The 21,097-nt window shown below is 55.1% G+C and overlaps 6 protein-coding genes across 6 annotated transcripts; 4 read left to right on the top strand and 2 right to left on the bottom strand.

Moving 5' to 3' along the window:
• Positions 1-2,442: 2,442 nt before the first annotated feature.
• MAM_02293 (uncharacterized protein) lies at positions 2,443-3,828 on the top strand (the record flags this gene model as incomplete). Its single annotated transcript, XM_040821092.1, has 1 exon — positions 2,443-3,828. One exon carries the CDS (start codon positions 2,443-2,445, stop codon positions 3,826-3,828), a length of 1,386 nt encoding a protein of 461 aa, XP_040680506.1.
• A 790-nt stretch (positions 3,829-4,618) lies between these two features.
• Positions 4,619-6,296, top strand: MAM_02292 (UV excision repair protein Rad23; the record flags this gene model as incomplete). The annotated part of the gene is made up of 7 exons (XM_040821091.1): positions 4,619-4,636; positions 4,774-4,860; positions 4,944-5,016; positions 5,091-5,170; positions 5,234-5,578; positions 5,637-6,107; positions 6,171-6,296. 7 exons carry the CDS (start codon positions 4,619-4,621, stop codon positions 6,294-6,296), a joined length of 1,200 nt encoding a protein of 399 aa, XP_040680505.1.
• A 551-nt stretch (positions 6,297-6,847) lies between these two features.
• On the bottom strand, positions 6,848-8,665 carry MAM_02291 (transcription factor tfiiib component; the record flags this gene model as incomplete). The annotated part of the gene is made up of 1 exon (XM_040821090.1): positions 6,848-8,665. The coding sequence occupies one exon, from the start codon at positions 8,663-8,665 to the stop codon at positions 6,848-6,850; it is 1,818 nt and encodes a 605-aa protein (XP_040680504.1).
• A 549-nt stretch (positions 8,666-9,214) lies between these two features.
• MAM_02290 (RING-12 protein) lies at positions 9,215-11,848 on the top strand (the record flags this gene model as incomplete). The annotated part of the gene is made up of 5 exons (XM_040821089.1): positions 9,215-9,346; positions 9,661-9,804; positions 9,861-9,921; positions 9,977-11,604; positions 11,675-11,848. 5 exons carry the CDS (start codon positions 9,215-9,217, stop codon positions 11,846-11,848), a joined length of 2,139 nt encoding a protein of 712 aa, XP_040680503.1.
• Positions 11,849-12,478: 630 nt separating this feature from the next.
• MAM_02289 (DUF1183 domain protein) lies at positions 12,479-13,414 on the bottom strand (the record flags this gene model as incomplete). Its single annotated transcript, XM_040821088.1, has 1 exon — positions 12,479-13,414. The coding sequence occupies one exon, from the start codon at positions 13,412-13,414 to the stop codon at positions 12,479-12,481; it is 936 nt and encodes a 311-aa protein (XP_040680502.1).
• Positions 13,415-15,865: 2,451 nt separating this feature from the next.
• On the top strand, positions 15,866-19,963 carry MAM_02288 (ABC multidrug transporter Mdr1; the record flags this gene model as incomplete). The annotated part of the gene is made up of 2 exons (XM_040821087.1): positions 15,866-17,666; positions 17,730-19,963. The coding sequence occupies 2 exons, from the start codon at positions 15,866-15,868 to the stop codon at positions 19,961-19,963; spliced, it is 4,035 nt and encodes a 1,344-aa protein (XP_040680501.1).
• Positions 19,964-21,097: the final 1,134 nt, after the last annotated feature.

Genomic DNA, 21,097 nt, shown 5'->3' with positions numbered 1-21,097 from the left:
AGGAAAAAAAGAATTCGGGCTTCCTCGGCGCGTCGCCATTCAGATAGGCAACCGGTAAGCTGCCAAGTGTTTTTAATTACCTAGTACCTACTTGAGTACGGACTTGCATCAAGTATACGACATACACACGTAAGTGCCTACCTCTTTAACCTCTTTAACCTTGGGTAAGTAGGTACCTATCTTAAGTAGGTACCTGCATAGAGTTTTAGTCGTGGCAAAACCTGCATGCAGCTGCGAACTCTGTACCAAGTCCACACTACTGACTGGCTTAAGTACTTCAGTACTTAAGTAAGTAAGTTGGGAAAGAAGTAGGTAGGCATCGAAAGGATCCGTCTACAAGTTCTCAAGTAGGCGTGGTGGCGGGAAGACACCTGGAAAAATAGGAACTTGTATTGAAGTATGAAGCTCTCTATCTTGTTTGTGTCCAATGTGGAAATTAAATGATGGAACTTGCAGAAAAATTTTCTGCTAGTTTTTTTTGTTTTTTTGTTTGTTTTGTTTTATTTTGTTTTGTTGTTGTTGCTGCTGCTGCTACTGCTGCCGCCGCCGCTATAAAGTAGGTACTTACTCAAGCACTTACTACTAGTACTACTAACCAGGTACTTAATTAGTTGTTTATTGACTGGGGTGGTTGGTCTTGGTGTTTGCGCATTGTTTGCCGGGGAGCCCGTGAGGGATGGGCCGCAGCGCACCAGCGGGCCCCAGTGAGCTCCAGCGAGTCTCGATAAAACCTCGTGCAAGTACTTCTTACTTACTTGAGTAAGTACTTACTTAACCTAACCTAAGTACTTTACTTTAAGTACTGAAGGACATGTTCCCATGCCCCGGGCGCCCCACGAGCCACTCACAAGGCTCACATGTTCTGTTCCACAGGTTTCGGTCTCGTGTTTCGTGGCTGGTTTCCTCTGTCCCTCTGTTCCTCCCCTCCTCGCTTTTGAGCTACTACTGCTACAAAACGTTCAAACCACCCGGCCTTCCTTCCACTCCGACACTTTGGATCAAAGGGCGAGGATCTGCGCTTTGTGTTTGCTGCCGTTTTTGAAACGCCCAAAGTCGCCAGACTTGTCGCTTGTAGAGCTTGGCTGCTCGTGCGCGCCGTAAAATCAACCCGGCTTACGCTCCAACTGTGCGCCAGCCAGTAAGCTTGGAGCGCTGAGTCGAGCTGCAAACGCCGTCAGTAGCAGGCATCGACTCGTGTCTGCGCCCGCCCGCCAATCAGATGCCAAGTTGCCGACCGTACATGTACACACCTCCAAGTACCCTCTACGTAGGAACTTCTAGGTACGACTTGTCTGTCAGTACGGAGTGCTCCTCCGTGCTCCGTACCTGCACATTCAGCCTCCTGCCGGTCTCGCGTCCCTTCCTCCCTCTGGGCCTCTGTGCCCCTCCAGGTGGCTCCTTCCCCGCCTGCCAACGGCCTGGCCCACAACCCACCCCCGGCCCTGCGTCTCCAAATGCAAGGAAGCTTGTTCCTGGTCTTTGCCTGGGGGCTTGCTCCGTCTCTCGATCCCACCGGCTCAATTGGGCAAAAAGTGTACAAGCATCTTCTCCGAAAAAGATGCTTGCACGCGACTGTTCCTTGTCCTTCTGACGCGTTTACTCGCAGCTGAGGCCTTTTTTTTTTATTAGTGCATGGGTACGACCAACAGTCGGCCTGCCTCGTGTGGTTGATATTTCCTTTTTACTCTCCTCCCATTCCTCCACTGCTCCGATACTTCCTCTCTGCCATACACCTCACATCACAACGGCGACGGCTCTGATTATTCTACATTCCAGTACCCCAGAGGTTCGTGCCTTGGTCTTTTTAACCTTGGCCTGGGCTTCCTCCTCCGTGCTTCTGGTGGGAACCACAAAACATTGTTCGTCGCTCCGAGAGACCAACGCCACCGTCTTGTGTCGCAAATTGTTGTCGGTGCTTTTTTTTTTGTCCGTGGCAGCATTATCGGCACTTCTTCTTGTCTGTCGCCCACGCCCAACGACCTCGGGTGTCTGTTTGCTCACACGCACACAAACAATACTCTGCCATCCCAACTGCAGCCCTCTCACTACCTCTCGCCAACAAACCGTTGAGAGGTCAATTTTGATCAGCAACGTCCGGTTCACGTCTATTTGCCAGCTATTCATGGCTAATTCGGTTACCCGTTCCTGTTGCGACTGTGGGACTAACTGACATCCTTTGCTTCTGCGGTGGAGTCATCGCGACTGGATGGCTTCCACTTATACTCCAGTTCCGCAAGAAGTCGACGACATCTGAAATCATCGTCCCGTCAGGTTTTAACAAGACAACTCGGATAAGCTTTTATCATAACCGATCAGAGCTAAAATACGCTGTGCTCCCTCCCCGGACCATTGGGCGTCGCAGCCACAGTCGTGCCGTGCTCTGTGTTGTGGCATATTTTCCTACCTTCACTTGCTAGGCTTCGACAGCCTTCTGCTGGCACAATGCCTCGCGCCGGATTTCTTCTCATCCTCACCGGGACGCTTACCGTGCTCTCAACATCCGTTACAATTTGCCTCGAAATTATTTCCTGTGTGCAAGCACCAGACAGTTCCAACCTGCTCATAGCGAGCAGCATAGCTGCCGCCTTTGAGGCCGCTGTCCTCCTTATACTTGGTGCACTCGGGCTCGCACAAGTTGTGCCACGGAAAGTGGCCTTGGTGTGGATGTGCTCTGTACCAGCATTTGTAATTCAACTCTTTGCTTGGCTGGCCGCCCTGGTAGCTTCCACAGCCGCTTTGGTTTACCTGCAGCAGTCGTGGACACTGCCCGAAATTGACGACGTGGCCGCTGGCCGACGTTGGGAAGTCTTTGTCGGATTAGCAATAGTTGTGGCCTTTGCTACGGCTCTGCAACTTGGCTTCATCGTGTTGCATTTTGTGACAAGCCGAGACGTTACCGCTGGGGCAACTTCATCCTTTCATACAAATGAAGAAGGCCGTAAAGCCAAGGTCAAATCCATTCGATATAGTCGGACACTGGTTAAGGGCGCCGCCAAGGAAAAGGCATCTGTCAGAGGCGACGAGTATTTGCCGTCCGCGCCCGCAAATTCAACCATGGGGCCATTTGACTACTTGAAGGCATCCATGTCTCAAGCCATTCGACCTACAACATCCCGAACCATATCCTCAAAGGATGGGCGCTGGAGAAGGACCTCGCTGGACTCGGAATGCACTCGCAAGAGTACAGATACGTCTTTTGATTCTTGGGACACGTCATCTGTGGACGCGCATAATCGTCAAGTCGTCATAGAAATGTCCTCTCCGATAACTCTCAAGAGAAGTTTAGAGACGATTCCTGCTAGTCCGTCCGGGAGCCGCCCTCCCACCCGGCCCGGCACTCCTCTCGATATGGAGCTGGAGCCTCCTCCCCGCATGTTATACAGAAAAGAGAGCTATAGCTCGAGCCTACTATCACAACAAGATGCCCGCAGGCATACCTCGGATAGCTCCGTCAATGAGCTGCATATTCACCCACTCTTTCGATCTGATTCCCCCACGCCACCTCCCGCTGCCAGCCCTGGCACAAGTGTGTTGGCTGCACCGAACGCCGGACAAGTAATCTCGTGCAAGAGTAGCATGCAATCCCTGAAACGTCTTCGAAGCGGAAGCTTGCCCGCGACTCGTAGCCCGCTCGTCCATCATACCAGCCTCGACAGCTTGAGGCAGTCCAAGATGAGAGACGATGGCGACGTCGGACGACAGAGCTCTGACGGAAAAGGCGAGCGCAAAATGACACCGCCTGTGCCTGAGTGGCTGCTGAGCCCGTCTATGAAGGCTAGCCTGGAGTCATTCAGGGAGCAGAGGGGAGGCCATGATGAGGAGGCATGATGGTGACGGGGCGGAACGAAGTGACTGGACCTTTTTCTTTGTTCTTTTTTTTTTTGTGCGCATGACTGTAAGCGATTTGACGTGAGTGACTTCACTTCCGGGCATTGACGGGGATACGAGCTTGGGGTGCGAACCTCATTATGTTGATATGACTTTGGGTATAATTGGTTGATTTATGGGACGAGCGAGGCGTTGTATTTAGATGAGGGCTATGTATTTTTGGAAGGCTACGGAGCATTGCTGCAACATTTAGCAGCGGGCTGCGAAGCCAAGGGTAAAAAAGATGATTAAAAAAAAAGGCCAGCTGCGTCCTCTGTTCAGACGCCGTGATGCTCGCTGTATTGGCTAGACCTACTTACTCAAGTACTTACTTTAAGGAGGTGCCGAAGTAGGTAGTTACTCAAGCAGATACTTGAGTAGCGGGCACGTGACTGTGCCATCTATCGTGAGCCTGAGCCTGCACGCACGACAAGTGGCGAGGCGGGGGTTGATTCATCAATGTTCATTGTCAAGGTTCAACGTTGGACCTGCTTGGTTGCCCTGTGGGCCCCACTTCGACAGTACAGCCCGCCCGCCCGGCCGCCCACAAGGCCCAAGGAAGGAGCCACTAGCGAGCGTCCCGGTCGACTGCAGCCAACCATTGCTTGCTTCCGTCATCGTCGCCGGCTTTTCTCTCCTCCAAAACCTCGCTCTGCCCGCCTCTCTTGCACGGACAATTCGACAGGAATCCCGACCTCGCTGACGACCCTTCCTCTATCGCAGCTGTCGAGCTGCGCCTCTCCTGCCCATCATGAAAGTCACCTTCCGAGTATGCCTCGTCCCCCACCCCCGCCGCCTTTTGGTGCCTTTTTCTTGACTGGAAGCTGCTTGGGTACATTGGTCATTGGTCTGAGCTGTGTAGCCTGGCTGCCTGCTCCGGCATGCATCTCTGAAACTGAAACGTAGCTGACTCTTTGGGCCCTTTTTGCTTTCCCTTCTGCACAGGACCTGAAGCAACAGAAGTTCGTCCTCGACGTGGAGCCCACCGACCTGGTATGTCCCGTCTGCCTCGAGTGCCCGGCCGTTCTAGTATCCATCATTTCTCCCGCCCCCGGACTGACGGAGTTGTGCGGTAGATCTTGGCTGTCAAGGAAAAAATCTCCGGCGACAAGGGATGGGACCCTAAGCACCAGAAGCTCATTTATTCCGGTCCGACCTCTAGCCTCCCCGAGGATAATCACTCTCCGCCTTGGCTGACCTGAAGTCTCTGACCATGTCTCTAGGCAAAATTCTCAAGGACGATGAGACCGTCGCTTCCTATAACATTGAGGAGAAGGGCTTTGTTGTCTGCATGGTGAACAAGGTCTGTTTCAGCCAAGTGCGCAGCTGGTTTCACCGACGTGGAAAGCTATTAACATATCTTTAGCCCAAGGAGAGGCCGGCCCCGGCTGCTGAGTCTTCCGCCGCCGCCGCTACTGCTGCCGCAGCCGACGCTCCTCCAGCCACGCCCGCACAGCCCGTCACCGGCACTCCTGCTGTTCCAGCTGCTCCCGCCCAGACTTCTATCACCCAGTCCGCCGCCCCGGCCACGCCGACTCCGCAACGTTCTGGTGAAACCGGGGGGGAGACGGGCTCGGGCCTGGCCATGGGTGCCGAGCGAGTCGAGGCCATAGCAACCATGGAGGCCATGGGATTTGAGAGGAGTCAGATCGAGGCAGCCATGCGCGCCGCCTTCAACAACCCTGACCGCGCGGTTGAATATATCTTGAACGTGAGTCGACACAGGAGCCGACAATATTGACAGACACGTGGCTAATACAATCTCAAAGGGCATTCCCGAGAACATCCAACAAGAACAACATGCTCGCCAGGCTCCCGCAACTGGATCAACACCGACTGCCCCTGCCACCCAAGGGGGCGGGGATGACGACGGCGGTGTCAACCTTTTCGATCTTGCTGCCCAGGCTGGCGGTGGCCGCGGAGCAAGTGGTGGTGCGAACCCTGCCGCCGCCGCTGCTGCGGCTGCAACCCAGGTTGGTGCAGATTTGGGCAACTTGGATTTTCTCAGACACAACCCTCAGTTCCAGCAGCTCCGCCAGGTCGTTCAACAGCAACCTCAGATGCTCGAGCCTATTCTGCAGCAGCTTGGCGCCGGCAACCCCCAACTTGCACAGCTGATTGCCTCCAACCCCGACCAGTTCCTCCAGCTTTTGGGCGAAAACGCCGACGACGACGTTCCCTTGCCCCCCGGCGCCCAGGCTATTTCGGTTACAGAAGAAGAGCGTGACGCTATTGAGCGGGTAAGTTGTATAATCTCGACCTGCCCAGGTTTGGTGCAGGTGTGCAGCTCTAACAAAATGCAGCTATGTCGTCTTGGCTTTGACCGTGACCAGGCCATCCAAGCCTACTTTGCATGTGACAAAAACGAAGAACTCGCCGCCAACTTCCTATTCGACCAGCCTGATGACGACGAACCGCCCACCAACTAACGCGGCATTGGGCAAAGGACAATGACAACGACCATGGTGGAAGCAGGAACACTCACGAGTGCTGGTTATGATTATGAAAGGAAACTCCGCACGAGGTTAAAGACAATAGCCGCCGGGGAGGAGTTTTAATGTCACGATTCTAAAGGGAGGTGAAACGCAGGGAGGGAGATTTTTCCTGGTTCAGCTACGCAGCTGCAACGTGGAGAGCCTATTGTTTTCTCGAAACTACAAGTGCGTTAGTTTGGGGGACGGGATATTTGCAAGTGGCAATGGTTGAGGTGCTGCACTGCATAGGCACTTAGGTTGACACGTTGGCCTGGAATATTTTGGCAGTGAATGATAGTGCAGTCTACCTGAAGCTACACTGATGCCATGCAAACGCATGGCGTCTTTTGATTTCGTTGTGCAAATGTATCCGGTCGTACAAGTTAACTGTGATCTCGTCAAGACCCGCCAGCTCTGTGCTCGATTCCTCCCCTGAACCAACAAATACGTCTCATGTCGTGGGTATCGTGATTTCCCCTCGGCCTCTGTCCGTCGCTATATCCTCGCTATCCCGTGATTGGTTGCCCATTCAGACCATATTGGACAGTCTGCTTGCCCTTTTGTTTGGCCTTGCCGTTTTTCTTGAGAAGCCCGTTGGCCTCGCCGTCCTCGTCCGCAAAGAGCTCCTCCTTCTTCTTCCTCATAATCTCGGCCTGCTCATCCGCTATCCTCTGCCTCTCGGCCTCGTAGGCCTCCTGGATTTTGCGCTGCTCCGCCTCAATGGCCTCCACCGGCTCGAACTCGGCGCCCGTGAAGGCGCGGTACTCGTCAATGTCTATCTTGATGGTCTTTTCGCCGACGAGCGCGGCGTCGATGCGCTCCGGGTTGTGCCGCTCCTCGCGGTTGAACTTGAGCTTGACGTGGCGGCGCTGTTTGCCGGGGAACATTTTGGAAATCATCTCGAACTCTGTGCCGAACATGCGCAGGCCGCGATAGAAGAGCTCCGTTTCGGGATCCGTCCAGAGGTTGGGGCCCCTGAGCTTGGAGGTGTTCATGAAGGAGGACGACGTGATGAGGCGCGTGAAGTCGTTTTCCTCGACGGTCTCGAGGTCCTCGTTTGCGCGGGTGGCGGCGGCGCGGGCGTGCCGGTCCATGACGAGGGAGGCCTGGTCCACGACGATTTGGCCGTCGACGATGCGGAACTGGGGGCCCGATGTGGCTGCTGCTGCCGCCGCCGCCGCCGCCGCCGCCGACGGCGTCGAGGTGCTGCTGTTGCTGTTGGTTTTGGTGGTTGTGCCGTTCGTGGAGCCCGGTGCTGGGGATTGTGTGCCGTCGACCCCGGCTTCGCTGGAGGTGTCGTCGTCTTTGTTGAGCTTGGCCTTGAGGCGGGCTTTGCGCTCGCGCTCGCGCTCGCGGAGTTCGTCGTGGCGGCTGAATTTCTTGCCAATTCGCAGGTCCCGCGTCAGGTCGGACATTTTGAGCTTCTGCAGGTCGACCACTTGGTCTTCCGCGTCGTCGGGGGTGAGAGAGCGGGCTCGGCGGGAGCTGGACCGTGACGCGACGGCCTTGGGCGTGCTGGTCTTGCGTTTTCGCGGCACGGGGGGCTCGCTACCGTCATCGCCGTGTCGGGACGCCTTCCTCTGGCGTTTCCTGGGCCGTCGAGGTTCGCCTTCTGGCGCGGACGCGGCGGCCTCTGCTGTGGTGGCTGAAGGCTTCGTGGCCCTTGGCCTGGTGGTTGCTCGCGAGGCGGTTGCGGGCTCCTTTGGAGCAGTTGCGGGCGAGGTCTGGGGCTTTGTTGCTGATCTTGTAGCCCTGGCTGAGTCGCTGCTTGCTGAGGCTGTGGATATTTCGGGCGTTTCTACTGACGGTCTCGGTGGTGGTTTCGCGGCTGATTGACGCCTCGTTGGCGTGCTCGGTGTCGATTGTGACCGAGTATCGTCAGTCTCTGGTGGTTCCGCTGCAGTGGCAGCTTCTCCGGCTGTACTACTGGCCGTCGGGGTCGCATTTTGTGTTTGTAGTTGTGAAGTCGGCTTTAATTGGGACGCTCGTCTCGTGCTTCGCCGTGTTGGCGTACCGCGGGCTTCTTTCTCGGGTTCTTTAGTTGTTGCCAGTTCTCGGACCGCGGTTTGGGGCCTCTTGTGTGTCAATTCATCATGGTCGGATGCATCCTCCGCAACCTCCGGCACCCTCTCTGGTACATCCTCTGGCACTTCATGGATTGTAGGCTGAGGGGGAGGAGGAGGAGGAGGAGGAGGAGGAGGGGGTGGTGGTGGTGGTGATGGTGCAGTTTTCGTAGCTGGTGCCGATGAGCCTGTTCTTGGTCGTGCGACCGGTGCCTTGGGCTTGAAGGCGAGGCCGCCTTTCTTCTTAAACATGGAGCTCATACTGCAGAGATGGCGAGAATCAACCCAAGGTCAAAATTTTTCAAAGAAACCAGCAGCGCGACGCCGGTTTAGTGCACGATCCGTGGTTTACACTCGACGCTCACTTCACTTCGAGTTGACCCAGAGAAATAAAAGTGGGGGATCCGCAGGGCTCCGGTTGCAAGCGAGGTTTACCCGCTGCGGCCCATCGATAAGGATACCTACCAAAGCAGGCTTAGCGCGGGACTAGTGTCCTTTGCCATGGCCCATGCCTCTCTGATTTGCGAGTCGACTTCGAAATTTCAACTCCTGGCCTTGATCACTCTCCCCCATCATCAATCTGTCCCCCACCCTCCCAAAGGCAATTGTTCACGGAACTCGCTTGATGACAGCCCGCGCTGTGTCAGCTGCAGGACGAGACGTGGCTCATGAGCGTAGCAGCTGCCTAGCTCTCGCTCTGAACGGCCTCTCGCACCGAGTTTCTGTGATACTTTGTTTCGTTTGACGCGTGGTCTGATGCCTGTAGCAACGTCGCTGTCCACGTCGCCTCGTCCATCCGTGGTTCCCAAAATGGAGGACAGGAAGAGGCCCGCCATCGGCGGTTCCGATGATCTCGCTGCCCCCCCTAGTAAGCGAGTCGCCGTGAATGGATCCAAAACAAAGGATGATACGATGGAGATGAAGGAAGAAGGCTGGATCGAGGTGAGTGTCGCACGAGCATCATTTTCGACACTCCCTTCGGCACTCTGGCACACGAACACACTGTTGCACTTTGATTTCGGGACTTTTGGCATCCTTTTCCCTCGTCTGAGCGGTGCTTTGGGACATTTACGACTGTGAGCCTGAATGCTTGCGAGGTGTCGCGTGGCGTCGTGAGGGGTTGTAACCAACGGCACCCTTGGTCTACGCGGCGACAATTCCAGCAGCAAGCGTCTCGTTTGTGTTCAAAGCTCTGCCAGTGAAGGGTGCCGGTTGTTCTGCCCCGAATCTTTCTGTTGCTGACAATTCAATCTTAGGCCTACACTAAAGGGGCAATTTATCGCCAAATGCAGGAGTACAGTCGTAAAGCTGCGACAGCAGAATCACGTCTCGAAGAATTGCATAAACGATGTGTACATCATGATGATCATTTAAGAATTATCGACGGCTGGTGGCGCCAAGTAAGTACAACACCGAGGTGCGATTTGATGCAGTCCAGTACTAACAGGCTGACCAGTTGCTTGAAGAATTGGAAGTCGTGGCAGAGCCTACATTGTCAGAGATTGCTCCCCCAGCAGGTATGCAAGAGCATGTAGCTGGTGCCAAGTTCAGTGCTAATTTTGATGCTCTTAGACCCCCCCTATCTCAGCGCAGTCAGCTTCAAAGACTTGAGCGAGTTCCAAACCCATCTGTCTGATAAGGGCAAAACTATCAAGACAAAAGCCGAGTCGCTGCTGAGCCGCATCGCTTCGCAGCGTGGCTCCCTTAGTCCAGATGCCGCTTCTCTGCAAGAAAAAGTGAATAATTTGCTTGCCGCACAGAAGGAATATATGCTGAAGTTGGATCGACTGAACGCAGAGAAGGATCAACTCTCGGAGCAACTCAATGCCGCCACGTTGAGGTATTTCAAGGCCGAAAAGAAACTAGACCGAGCCAAAAGCTCCCAGGTGCAAAAGCTGGAGCAACAGGCTTTTGCAAATGCCACCCGCCCTTCTGGAGCAGCGTCAGCAGCAGCAGCGTCGAGTGAAGTCGGCTCAGAACAACACGAAGTAAATGGTTCGTCTGACGAATTATTGCTCAAATATGAGGAGGCGACGGCTTCTGCAGCCAAGCAGAAGGAGCAGCTTGATTCCATCCTGTCGGAACTAAAGACGGCGCAGGACGAGAATACAACGCTCAAGGCTCGCCAGAATACTTGGTCAGACGAAGATTTCATTCGGACGGACGTTTTCAAGCAGTTCAAGGCGCAAAATGAGGACCTCATCAAGAGAATCAACAACTTGGAGGCGATAAATAAGCAACTGCGGGAAGAGGCCGAAAAACTGCAGGCAGAGCGGACGTCCTATAAAATCCAACTGGAAGCTGATGCGAGTCAGGTAACACAGGAGTTGGAGGCTGATATCATGGCAAGAGATCAGGATCTTGCGCGAGTTCGTTCTGCGAGGGACGAGATTCTTGCCGAAAACACACAAAGAAAAGCCAGTATGGAGCAGGACAAGACGTCGATAGCTCATGTCAAGGACCTGATCAGTGCAAAGGACGATCACATTGCCGCTCTGGAATCTCGACTTTCCCGTCTTGAGCCCGCTGAAGACCAGGACATGGCCAACGCAGACGATGTCTCGCAGCTTTCTGAAGATGATGTCCGGCAAAAGTTGAAAAGGTTGCAACAAGACTTCCAGTCCATCAACCAGGAGTTGCCATCCATCGAAAAGGCGTACAAGAAGATGAAGGATCAAGCACAGAAAAAGGTGTTGGACTTTGTGGCCTTGGAAGAAAAGGTGTCTCTTTTGATTGCGGAGAAAAGCAAAGCAGACCAAAAGTACTTTGCGGCGAGAAAGGACGCTGACACCCGAAATAATGAGATACGATCACTGCGACACCAGAACAGCAAGAGTACAGAGATCATTGCTCAGCTGAAGGACCTGGAGGCGCAAAATAGATTGCTCCTTGGTAATTTGGAGAAGCAGGTGGCCGACCTGAAGCAGTCAAATGTTCTTTTGACGGCAGAGAACAAGAAGATGGAATCGACGAGCTTGGAGGCTGTAAGGCGTTCCGATTCTCTGAACCGACAGATCAGTGACTTGACCAGTCTGGTGAAATCTCGAGACAATGCATCTGCGGCTGTGCGAGAGCGAAATACGGTGCAAGAGGCAGAGGTGGAAAAACTGAAGGTTCGAATCGAGCATACTCAGAAGGATAGAGATCAGTGGAAGAACAAGGCCCTGAGCAACTCATCGGAGGAGGAAGAAATGTTACGAGTAAGCCGAGACCGTATCCTGCTACGTATCTGTCGTGCCATTCACACCAAGACGCTAACACGTACCACAGACGTTTGCATTATGCACAATTTGCAGGAACAACTTCAAGAACACGGCTCTGAAGACGTGCGGCCACTTGTTCTGTAACAAATGCGTGGATGATCGTATCAGCAACAGAATGCGCAAGTGCCCGACGTGTTCACGAGCTTTTGACAAGATGGATGTCATGCCTGTCCACCACTAAAATCTGTTATTTTTTTTTAACTTGGACCGGGTGACGTTTGCCACGTCGAAGGGATGAAGACCATTTTATTGCAAGATATCGCCTCTGCAAAGGCACCCCCAACTGACTTTGGCTAGTAGTCGAACCTGGAATGATGCAGCCATGTATACCAATTGCTATTAGAGGTGGGAGGTTACGGGGCAGTGATGATAGCTATGATGCCTCTCGCTCTACACAAAGGCGACCCAAGGCCGAGGCGTACCGCTCAGACATGTTACGTCGGGCGCATACTGACGACATGTCATTGTTTGGATATTGTACCACTAGGAACAGATGGGGTTGTGGGGGTTTGAACTTTGGCCGTGTACATGGTAGCAAGTATTATTATAGATCCGAGGATCGTCGGAGTACGGGAAGGACGGCGGAGTTTGAGGTCTACATTGGATACTTGAATAAACGCCTCAGCGTTATTGAGCAAATGCCCGAGTGCCTTGCTGTCATGGATGTCGACAGTGACGACGTATCCTTTGTGAATGTAAGGTGAAGCATATCGAGGCTGTTTCTGCCAAGTCTGGGCGGAAATATCAAAAAAGCGTCTTGCCTGATGGACTCGTGGGGTTTAAAGTTTGCCGACACGGCCAATGTATCTGTCTATCTACGACGAGTAGATCCGAACCCGGTACTCTCGCGTCTCGATGAGCTCCCGCTGGACGACGACGATGGCCAAGACGCGGCCGGCGACGGGCGAGGACTGGCCGGGCCGGAACCCCAAGCATTGCTCCCCCACGCGCCATCGTACCCTCGCCTGTCGTCGCTTCTACTCCTATTCCCAGCCAGGTATCCCGCCGCAGCACCGCCCGCCAAACCACTCCAAAATCCGGGTCCCCAGCCCGACGCCGAACTCGACGGCTTGGTCCCGGGATACGGCGGTGGGGGATCATTCCCGGGTCCCCATCCTCCTCCGCCTCCGCCTCCTCCCCCTCCTCCTCCCCATCCTCCCCATGTCCTTCCAGCATTCCCCCGCGGCGGTCTGCCCCCATTGCCGGCAACACAGGCCGAGTACACAATCCACCCCAGGACGGCGACAAACACGGCCATGAACAACCACGCACTCAGGTCGGTGCCGCCCCTCCCGTCGCCGAAATACGCGCCACCCGGGCTCGCCAGGTGCGGATACCGCTCCTGGCCCTTGCCCGTCAACATGAGGCTGTATTCGACGCCGCAGGAGCCCTTGAGCACGTGTGGGTCGTCGGCGCTCGCGTAGCCCTCGCAGACGACGTCGGTACTGCCGAGTATGAGCTCCTCGGGCAGGGTGGCCGTGCAGCTCCATTCGATGTCTTGGCCGCCGTACGAGGAGCCCTGGTTCGTGCAGCGCATGGTGTCGATGCTGTAGAGGGAGCACAGCTCTCTTGAGGATGTGCATTTCAGCTGGGGGACGGCGGGGACGCGGCGGTGGGTGGTTCTGGCGCCGTTGCCGCGGAGGGTGAGGGACTGGACCTGGGAGAGGAGGATGGCATCTTTGGGCTTGGCGGCGAGGGCGAGGGGGAGCGGGAGGGCGAGGATGGCGGCGAGGTGGCGGGCGTGCATTGTGTCGTGGTTCTTCTTTTTTTTTTTTGCTCCCGTGTTTGACGTTTGAGAGAGAAAGAGATGTTTGAGAGAGAGAGAGACTCGGTCGGTGGCGGTTATTCTGGAAGCTTGGCTTCGTTGGCGGGGTGGAGGCGGAGGAGGAGGAGGAGGAAGTTGGTCGCGAGAGGACAGAGGGCTATTGCCATGCCATGCGTGGCGCGGCAGGCAGGCTGGATGTGGAGGGACTTCTTTTCATGTACAATGGTAGATGGGCGAGCTTGGCGGCTGTGGCTGTTGCTGTTGCTGTTGCTGTTGCTGTTGCCTCGCTGGAGAGGACACGATGTCCAGACCGATTCGATTGACGAGGTTTGTGTGGCCGAGGCGGATGCGCAGAGCTCGACGCGGGAGGCTTCTGGGCAGCACCGCAGAGTCTGCTCCAGGTACGGAGTACGGAGTACAGACAGCAGCTGACGTCAGCGTCACCAGTGACCACTGGCGCTGACAGCGCCACGCCGCGCTGTGCACGCGTTTGGTTGTTTTTGTCATTTGTTTCATTGTTTTATTTTCTATTCTCCCTGCCCCTTCTTTGTTCATCCGCTCTCGGACACAGCAGCAGTCAAGCCCGTGGTGGGGAGCGGCCCCCCCCCCCCTTGGTCAGCACAGCACTTCTTGCACGGCTTGTCGCTGCGACCGAGAGCTGTGTCTGGTCGAGCCCGCGTCGTGGTGGTGACTTTCGACATGTGGACAACAATGCTCCTACTCCGGCGCACTCCCGGCACGGCGAGTGGTTCTGAATCATACTCACCGGTCGCGCGTCGCGTACGGCAGAACGTTGCGACGAGGTGCATCTTGTCTCGTCTGGGCGCGTGGTTTAGACGTCGCCTCCCGCGAGGCTTTCTTTCCAATGGCTGATCCCAGGCCGATGGATGGACGCCAGTGGCAGTGGGGCCACGGGCCACGGCGGGCTCGGACTTGTCCAAGACCCCGAGGCGTCCTGGCCGCCTCGCTCGTACACTTGAGCGGCATGGACGTGGCGGCTGGGATTGCACCGGAACTCGTAGACCGTGCTGTTCGTAAGTTACATGCCTGTTGTGCTTTGGCCTTTGAACGCCTGCCCGTTGTCCGTCGTTGGGCTGCCGGCCATTCGCGGCTTGCCCGGCGTGCACCCCAGGAATTCGATGCAAGTAGTTACATACCTACGATACCTAGGTGCCCAGAGAGATGGATGCCCGAATCTGCGAACCAGCGCTCGTGCGACGGCCGGGCGCCTCAGACATGCAAAGTCGGCGTCTGGTCGTGCCGGAGCGACGCGTCGAGAGCAGAATTGCATCAGTCTTCCGTAAGCGCGGCATGAGTCATCGCAGTGCAGTCCGTGGTTGGTGTCGATGTCGACTTTGCCGTCAATGGGTCATGCCGCACGCAGGCAGCAGGCAGCAGGCAGCAGCCCGCCAGAGCATAGCGAGATGAAGCCTACTATCCACCCAATCCCCAATCGCAAATGCCTGCGACTGGATCACGGACGTCGTGGAGTGCGACGGCTCCGCAACAGCCGAGATTGAAACCGTGGGCCCGAGTGCCGTCAAACAACAACTGGATGACTGTCCCGGCGTGCAGCCCAAGTTCCGAGTCCCTGCTCAGTACGTAGTAGCACATGGCACATGGCAAAGCCAGCGTGCGGGCAAAAGCACAACTCCCTACTCCGCGCTTCGTGGCCTGTCGTGGCCCGTTTATCTTCTCTGGCCATAAACGTGTAGCGCGTGCCCGTGACGTCTCGTACCAGCACTGCGAGCCTGGGACTCGGGCCCCGTCATTCCGGTACGGAGTACGGAGCACCCGTTCAGTATTCCTTCGTCCACCCTCCATCACGGACGTGGATGGCGCGGCAGGGGCGTTCTGGCGTCCGAGTCAACAGTCGTCGTGTCGTGGCGTGGGCCGGGTTTGCAAGTGCGCTGGTGTCTCCTAATATGCGCCGGTCGATGGATTACAAAACTAGCCGGATGCCCTCCCTATCTCCATACCTGCCTGAGCAGGCGTGGTCTCCTGAAGTCTCCTGGAGTCTCCCCAGAACGCCTTCCCTGGATTCTGGCACCGTTGCATGGCTCCTTCCTTCAAGAAGACTCCCTATTCCTATTCTACCCACTACCTACCTACCTAGGTACTTAAGTTACCTCCAAGTAGGTACCTAGGTAACTACTCGCCGCTCGGCAACCCATCGTGCTTGACCTACGCCCTCAACCGACGTCCGCATTCACCCCTGGCATCAGCAGCTGCGGTCGAGTCCTTCTCAATCTCATCCATTTCAAACAGGCGTCGCGGCGGTGACTCGCTCTTCAGAGGCTCGTTCCCATTGAGCCCGTCCTCCGGCTCGCTCCACCAACCGAGGCCTCGATAAGCAGCTGTCGAAACCGCAACCCAAACTCATCGCGCTGGGCGGCCGTGTTTCTTGCGCAACGGCGCGCCAATCTAGCCGTCATGGCTAAGAAAATTTCGGAAAAGGGCAACTCGCCTTCCCAGTCCGATTCCGAGAGGTCCAGCCGCCGCCGTCAAGATTCCTTTGATGGCCAAGCAACTCTACAGAACGAAAAGGAGGACCTGGACCGAGCCCTCACCAATGCCGACTCCAGAGTGGTGGCTGCTCCTCCCCAGGCCGCCGACCTTGAGGACATGTTTCGTCATCTGCCGCCAGACGAAGCCCAAATCCTGAGGCGCCAAACCGTCACGCCCGAACTGAAGCAGGGCGTTGCTGTTCTTTACCGATATGCCTCTCGCAACGACCTCATCATCATGGCCGTATCTGCCATTTGTGCCATTGCCTCTGGCGCTGCCTTACCACTCATGACCGTCATCTTTGGAAATCTTCAGCGCATCTTTCAAAACTACTTTTACGCACAAGGCCACATGAGCTACGACTCCTTCATGGACGAACTGAGCAAATATGTCCTCTACTTTATATATCTCGGAATCGGCGAGTTCGTTGTCACTTACATATGCACTGTGGGCTTCATATATACTGGCGAGCACATCAGCGCCAAGATTCGCGAGCATTATCTGGAGAGCTGCATGCGCCAGAACATTGGCTTCTTTGACAAGCTCGGTGCTGGGGAGGTGACCACTCGCATCACTGCCGACACCAACCTGATCCAGGAGGGCATCTCTGAAAAGGTATCCTTGACTCTGGCGGCCGTGGCGACATTCATCACCGCCTTTGTGATAGCCTTCGTCAACTATTGGAAGCTGACACTTATTCTCTCCTCCACCGTCTTCGCCCTCATCTTGAACATTGGTATCGGTTCGAGCTTCATGTTGAAGCACAATAAAAATTCTCTCGAGGCTTATGCTCAGGGTGGAAGTCTTGCCGATGAAGTCGTCAGCTCCATCCGCAGTGCTGTCGCCTTCGGTACCCAGGACCGCCTCGCCAGGCAATATGACAAGCACCTTGGGAAGGCCGAGTACTTTGGATTCCGTGTCAAGAGCTCCATGGCCATCATGGTTGCCGGAATGATGCTCATTCTTTTCCTCAACTATGGCCTTGCCTTTTGGCAGGGTAGCCAGTTCATTGTCGATGGCACCGTACCCCTCAACAAGATTTTGATCATCATGATGTCCGTCATGATTGGTGCTTTCAACCTCGGAAACGTTGCCCCCAACATGCAGGCTTTCACTACTGCTGTGGCTGCGGCCGCCAAGATCTTCAACACGATTGACCGTGTCTCGCCTCTTGACCCCAGCGACGACAGGGGTGACAAGATTGAGAACCTGCAGGGCAACATCCGCCTTGAGAATGTCAAGCATATTTACCCTTCGCGCCCCGAAGTTGTGGTCATGGACGGCGTGACTCTTGACATTCCGGCTGGGAAGACGACTGCCCTTGTCGGTGCTTCTGGCTCTGGCAAGAGTACCATTGTCGGCCTCGTCGAACGATTCTATGATCCGGTTCAAGGTGCCGTCTACCTCGACGGTCGAGATGTTGGCAAGCTCAACCTTCGATGGCTCCGTCAGCAGATGGCTCTCGTGAGCCAGGAGCCTACCCTCTTCGGCACCACCATCTTCAACAACATCAGCCATGGTCTCATTGGAACTCAGTACGAACATGAAGGTGAAGAGAAGCACAGGGAAATGGTGATTCAGGCCGCAATAAAGGCCAATGCGCATGACTTCATCTCTGCTCTCCCTGAAGGCTACGAGACCAATGTCGGTGAGCGCGGCTTTCTCCTGTCTGGAGGACAGAAACAGCGCAGTGCTATTGCCCGAGCTGTTGTCTCGGACCCAAAGAGTAAGTAGCCTGAGAAACTCAGCGCCTTGTTACTCAAGCACAGTGAGTGCTAACATTTCCCAGTTCTACTTCTTGACGAGGCCACATCTGCTCTCGACACAAAGTCAGAAGGCGTTGTTCAGGCCGCCTTGGAGGTTGCTGCTGCTGGTCGAACCACCATCACCATTGCCCATCGCCTGTCCACCATCAAGGATGCTCACAACATTGTCGTCATGAGTTCAGGCCGCATTGTAGAACAGGGTACTCACGACGAGCTTCTCGAGAAGAAGGGTGCATATTACAAGCTCGTATCAGCCCAAAACATCGCCGCTGCGGAGGATTCGACTGTCGAGGAAGAGGAGCATCTAAATGAGCAGCAGCAGGCGCTTCTTCAAAGGATGTCCACAAACAAGAAAGGCCGGTTGACCATGGATCCCGATGAAGGTATCGCCAACAAGCTGCTACGCCGCTCGTCTACCCGGAAATCTGTGTCTAGTGTTGCCCTTCAGAAGAACACGCCCGAGGGCGAAAAGAAGTACGGCCTGTGGACCTTGTTGAAGCTCATCGCATCCTTCAATGCTGCCGAATGGCACCTTATGCTCTTCGGCCTGGTGTTTGCTGCCATCTGCGGCGGTGGTAACCCTACTGCTGCAGTCTTCTTCGCCAAGCAGATCGTCACCCTTTCGCAACCCGTTACCCCTGCCAATCGCGACCAGATCAAGAAGGATTCAGACTTTTGGAGTGCCATGTACTTGATGCTTGCCCTTGTCCAGTTCTTGGCCTTCTCTGCCCAGGGCGTTGCTTTCGCCATGTGCTCTGAGCGCCTGGTTCGCCGCGTCCGTGGCAGGGCCTTTAGAGCCATGCTGCGACAGGACGTTGCTTTCTTCGACAAGGACGAAAACACAGCCGGTGCCCTCACATCCTTCTTGTCCACAGAGACGACGCACGTCGCAGGTCTCAGCGGTGTTACTCTCGGCACCTTGCTCATGGTCTTCACCACCCTAATCGCTGCCTGCAGTGTTGGCCTGGCCATCGGCTGGAAGTTGTCTCTCGTCTGTATCACCACTATGCCGGTTCTTCTCGGTTGTGGCTTCTTCCGATTCTGGATGCTTGCTCACTTCCAAAGACGATCAAAGGCTGCGTACGCATCGTCGGCCACCTTCGCCTCCGAGGCCATTTCTGCTATCCGTACAGTTGCCGCCCTTACACGTGAGAGTGACGTTTTGAAGCAGTATCGTGACTCGCTCGCTGAGCAGCAGCGCCGCAGTCTGAAGTCGGTTCTGAAGTCGAGCACACTCTACGCCGCTTCTCAAGCTCTACTTTTCCTCTGCTTTGCCCTTGGTTTCTGGTATGGTGGTACCCTTATCGGCAGAGGCGAATATGACCTGTTTCAGTTCTTCTTATGCTTCATGGCCGTCATCTTTGGAGCCCAGTCAGCCGGCACCATCTTCTCCTTCGCTCCTGACATGGGCAAGGCTCACCACGCTGCTGGCGAGCTCAAGACTTTGTTTGATCGCAAACCCACTATTGACTCTTGGTCCGAGGAGGGTGAGAGGCTTCCCAAGGTTGACGGAACCCTCGAATTTCGAGACGTTCATTTCCGATACCCAACTCGCCCTGACGTTCCCGTTTTGCGCGGTCTCAACCTTACCGTCCACCCCGGCCAGTACATTGCCTTGGTCGGCGCCTCTGGTTGCGGTAAGAGCACAACGATTGCCCTCCTCGAACGATTCTACGACCCCCTCTTTGGCGGTATTTTTGTCGATGGCAAAGAAGTCAGCTCCCTCAACATCAACGACTACCGGTCCCACATTGCCCTTGTCAGCCAAGAACCAACTCTGTACCAGGGCACTATCAGGGTTAACATTCTCCTCGGTAGCTCAAGCGAAGTCGTCTCAGACGAGGCTATCGAGTTTGCTTGCCGGGAAGCCAACATCTACGACTTTATCGTTTCACTGCCTGAAGGTTTCAATACAGTAGTCGGTAGCAAAGGCACACTGCTCTCCGGTGGTCAGAAGCAACGCGTTGCCATTGCTCGTGCTCTCATCCGCGACCCCAAGATCCTCCTACTTGACGAAGCTACGTCGGCGCTTGATTCCGAGTCGGAGCACGTTGTGCAGGCTGCCCTCGACAAGGCTGCCAAGGGTCGTACCACGATTGCCGTCGCCCATAGACTCAGCACTATTCAGAAGGCCGACGTCATTTACGTGTTTGACCAGGGCCGAATTGTTGAGGCAGGCACTCATTATGAATTGATGAAGAAGAATGGGCGGTACGCTGAGCTGGTCAACCTCCAAAGCCTTGCGAAGCATGGATGATTTTTTTTATTTTTTTTTTTGCTGCATCTTGTTGGGCGTGTTTCATAACTTTGCTTCACATGTCACCATATTGATTTGACGTTTTGTGATTGTTTTTACCTGTGGATACCTTGACGGATGAGATGAGATGTCCCGAGTTGTAGTCGAAGGTGCTGGCTAGACTTGCTTTGCATACAAGGCGTTTCCGTTTACTCTCTCTCTCCGTCTCTCTTTGTAAAGGAAATTGGGAGATATTTATCGACAAGAGTCGCATAGCGTCGCTCTGCAATGCAGATGGGGTGTTTGGACGTCGCGTTAAGCCCCTCGCACTTGAATATATTGTAATTGTAAAACTTTCCCGCGCTGTTGAGAAACGGCCCGAGTCTATTTGTGCGCCTTTTCAGGATGCGTAATGGCAAAGAATAAACAAACTGGTCGGGGGGAGGTCTTGTCGTCTGACAAGTGGTAGGCGCCTAGAAGCGACCCATGTCGGCAGCAGGTTCCAAGGGACTGTCGATTTTCATCCGCATTCATTTCCGGGCCATGGTTTGTCGAGTGAGGCTCCCGGCCATTCATGACTCAGGGGTTGAGCGTGCGCGCTCTGACCCAGCTTCGGACCGTTTATGCGATAGTCACGGCACGCTAGATTATCTGGAACCGAAATACATCGCGACACGTCTTCTACAGAAAGACCTCAAGTGGGGAGGGATCCTGACGGTGGCCATTTGGGAACAGCGTGAGTGAGGGTCATGATGCACTGGAAGAGAAGAAAGGAAAGGGGCACAGCACAGCACAAGGAACAAAGGATGACTTGGACTTGGTCAGACGTTCATGTCGTGCAGGTTCTCGAAAATGTGTCGCATTGGCAGCGAGGACAGCGGGACAGGAGCACAGATGGGCCGGGGTATGGTGAAACACGGTTGTGAGCTCGATTGTGGCCAGGCGGCCTTGGCTCGAGACGGACATGGTCTATTTTAAACACGGTCGGCACGGCGGAAATCTGACGGCGGCATGGCATGGACAGTGAGTGGTGTGATGGTTGATGAGATGAGACAAGAGGGTGCGCATCGCGGGCGAGCGCCCTGCCCTGGCCTGGGACAACAAGAGTAAGAAGATGGCGGGCGTCACTGCGATGTCGTGCCTCTACCGTTGTGG

This window comes from Metarhizium album, assembly GCF_000804445.1.
Source record: "Metarhizium album ARSEF 1941 chromosome Unknown scaffold_4, whole genome shotgun sequence".
Classification (NCBI taxonomy): domain Eukaryota; kingdom Fungi; phylum Ascomycota; class Sordariomycetes; order Hypocreales; family Clavicipitaceae; genus Metarhizium; species Metarhizium album.
Note: the sequence above shows the minus strand (reverse complement) of the source record. Positions and strands in the feature narration are given on the sequence as shown.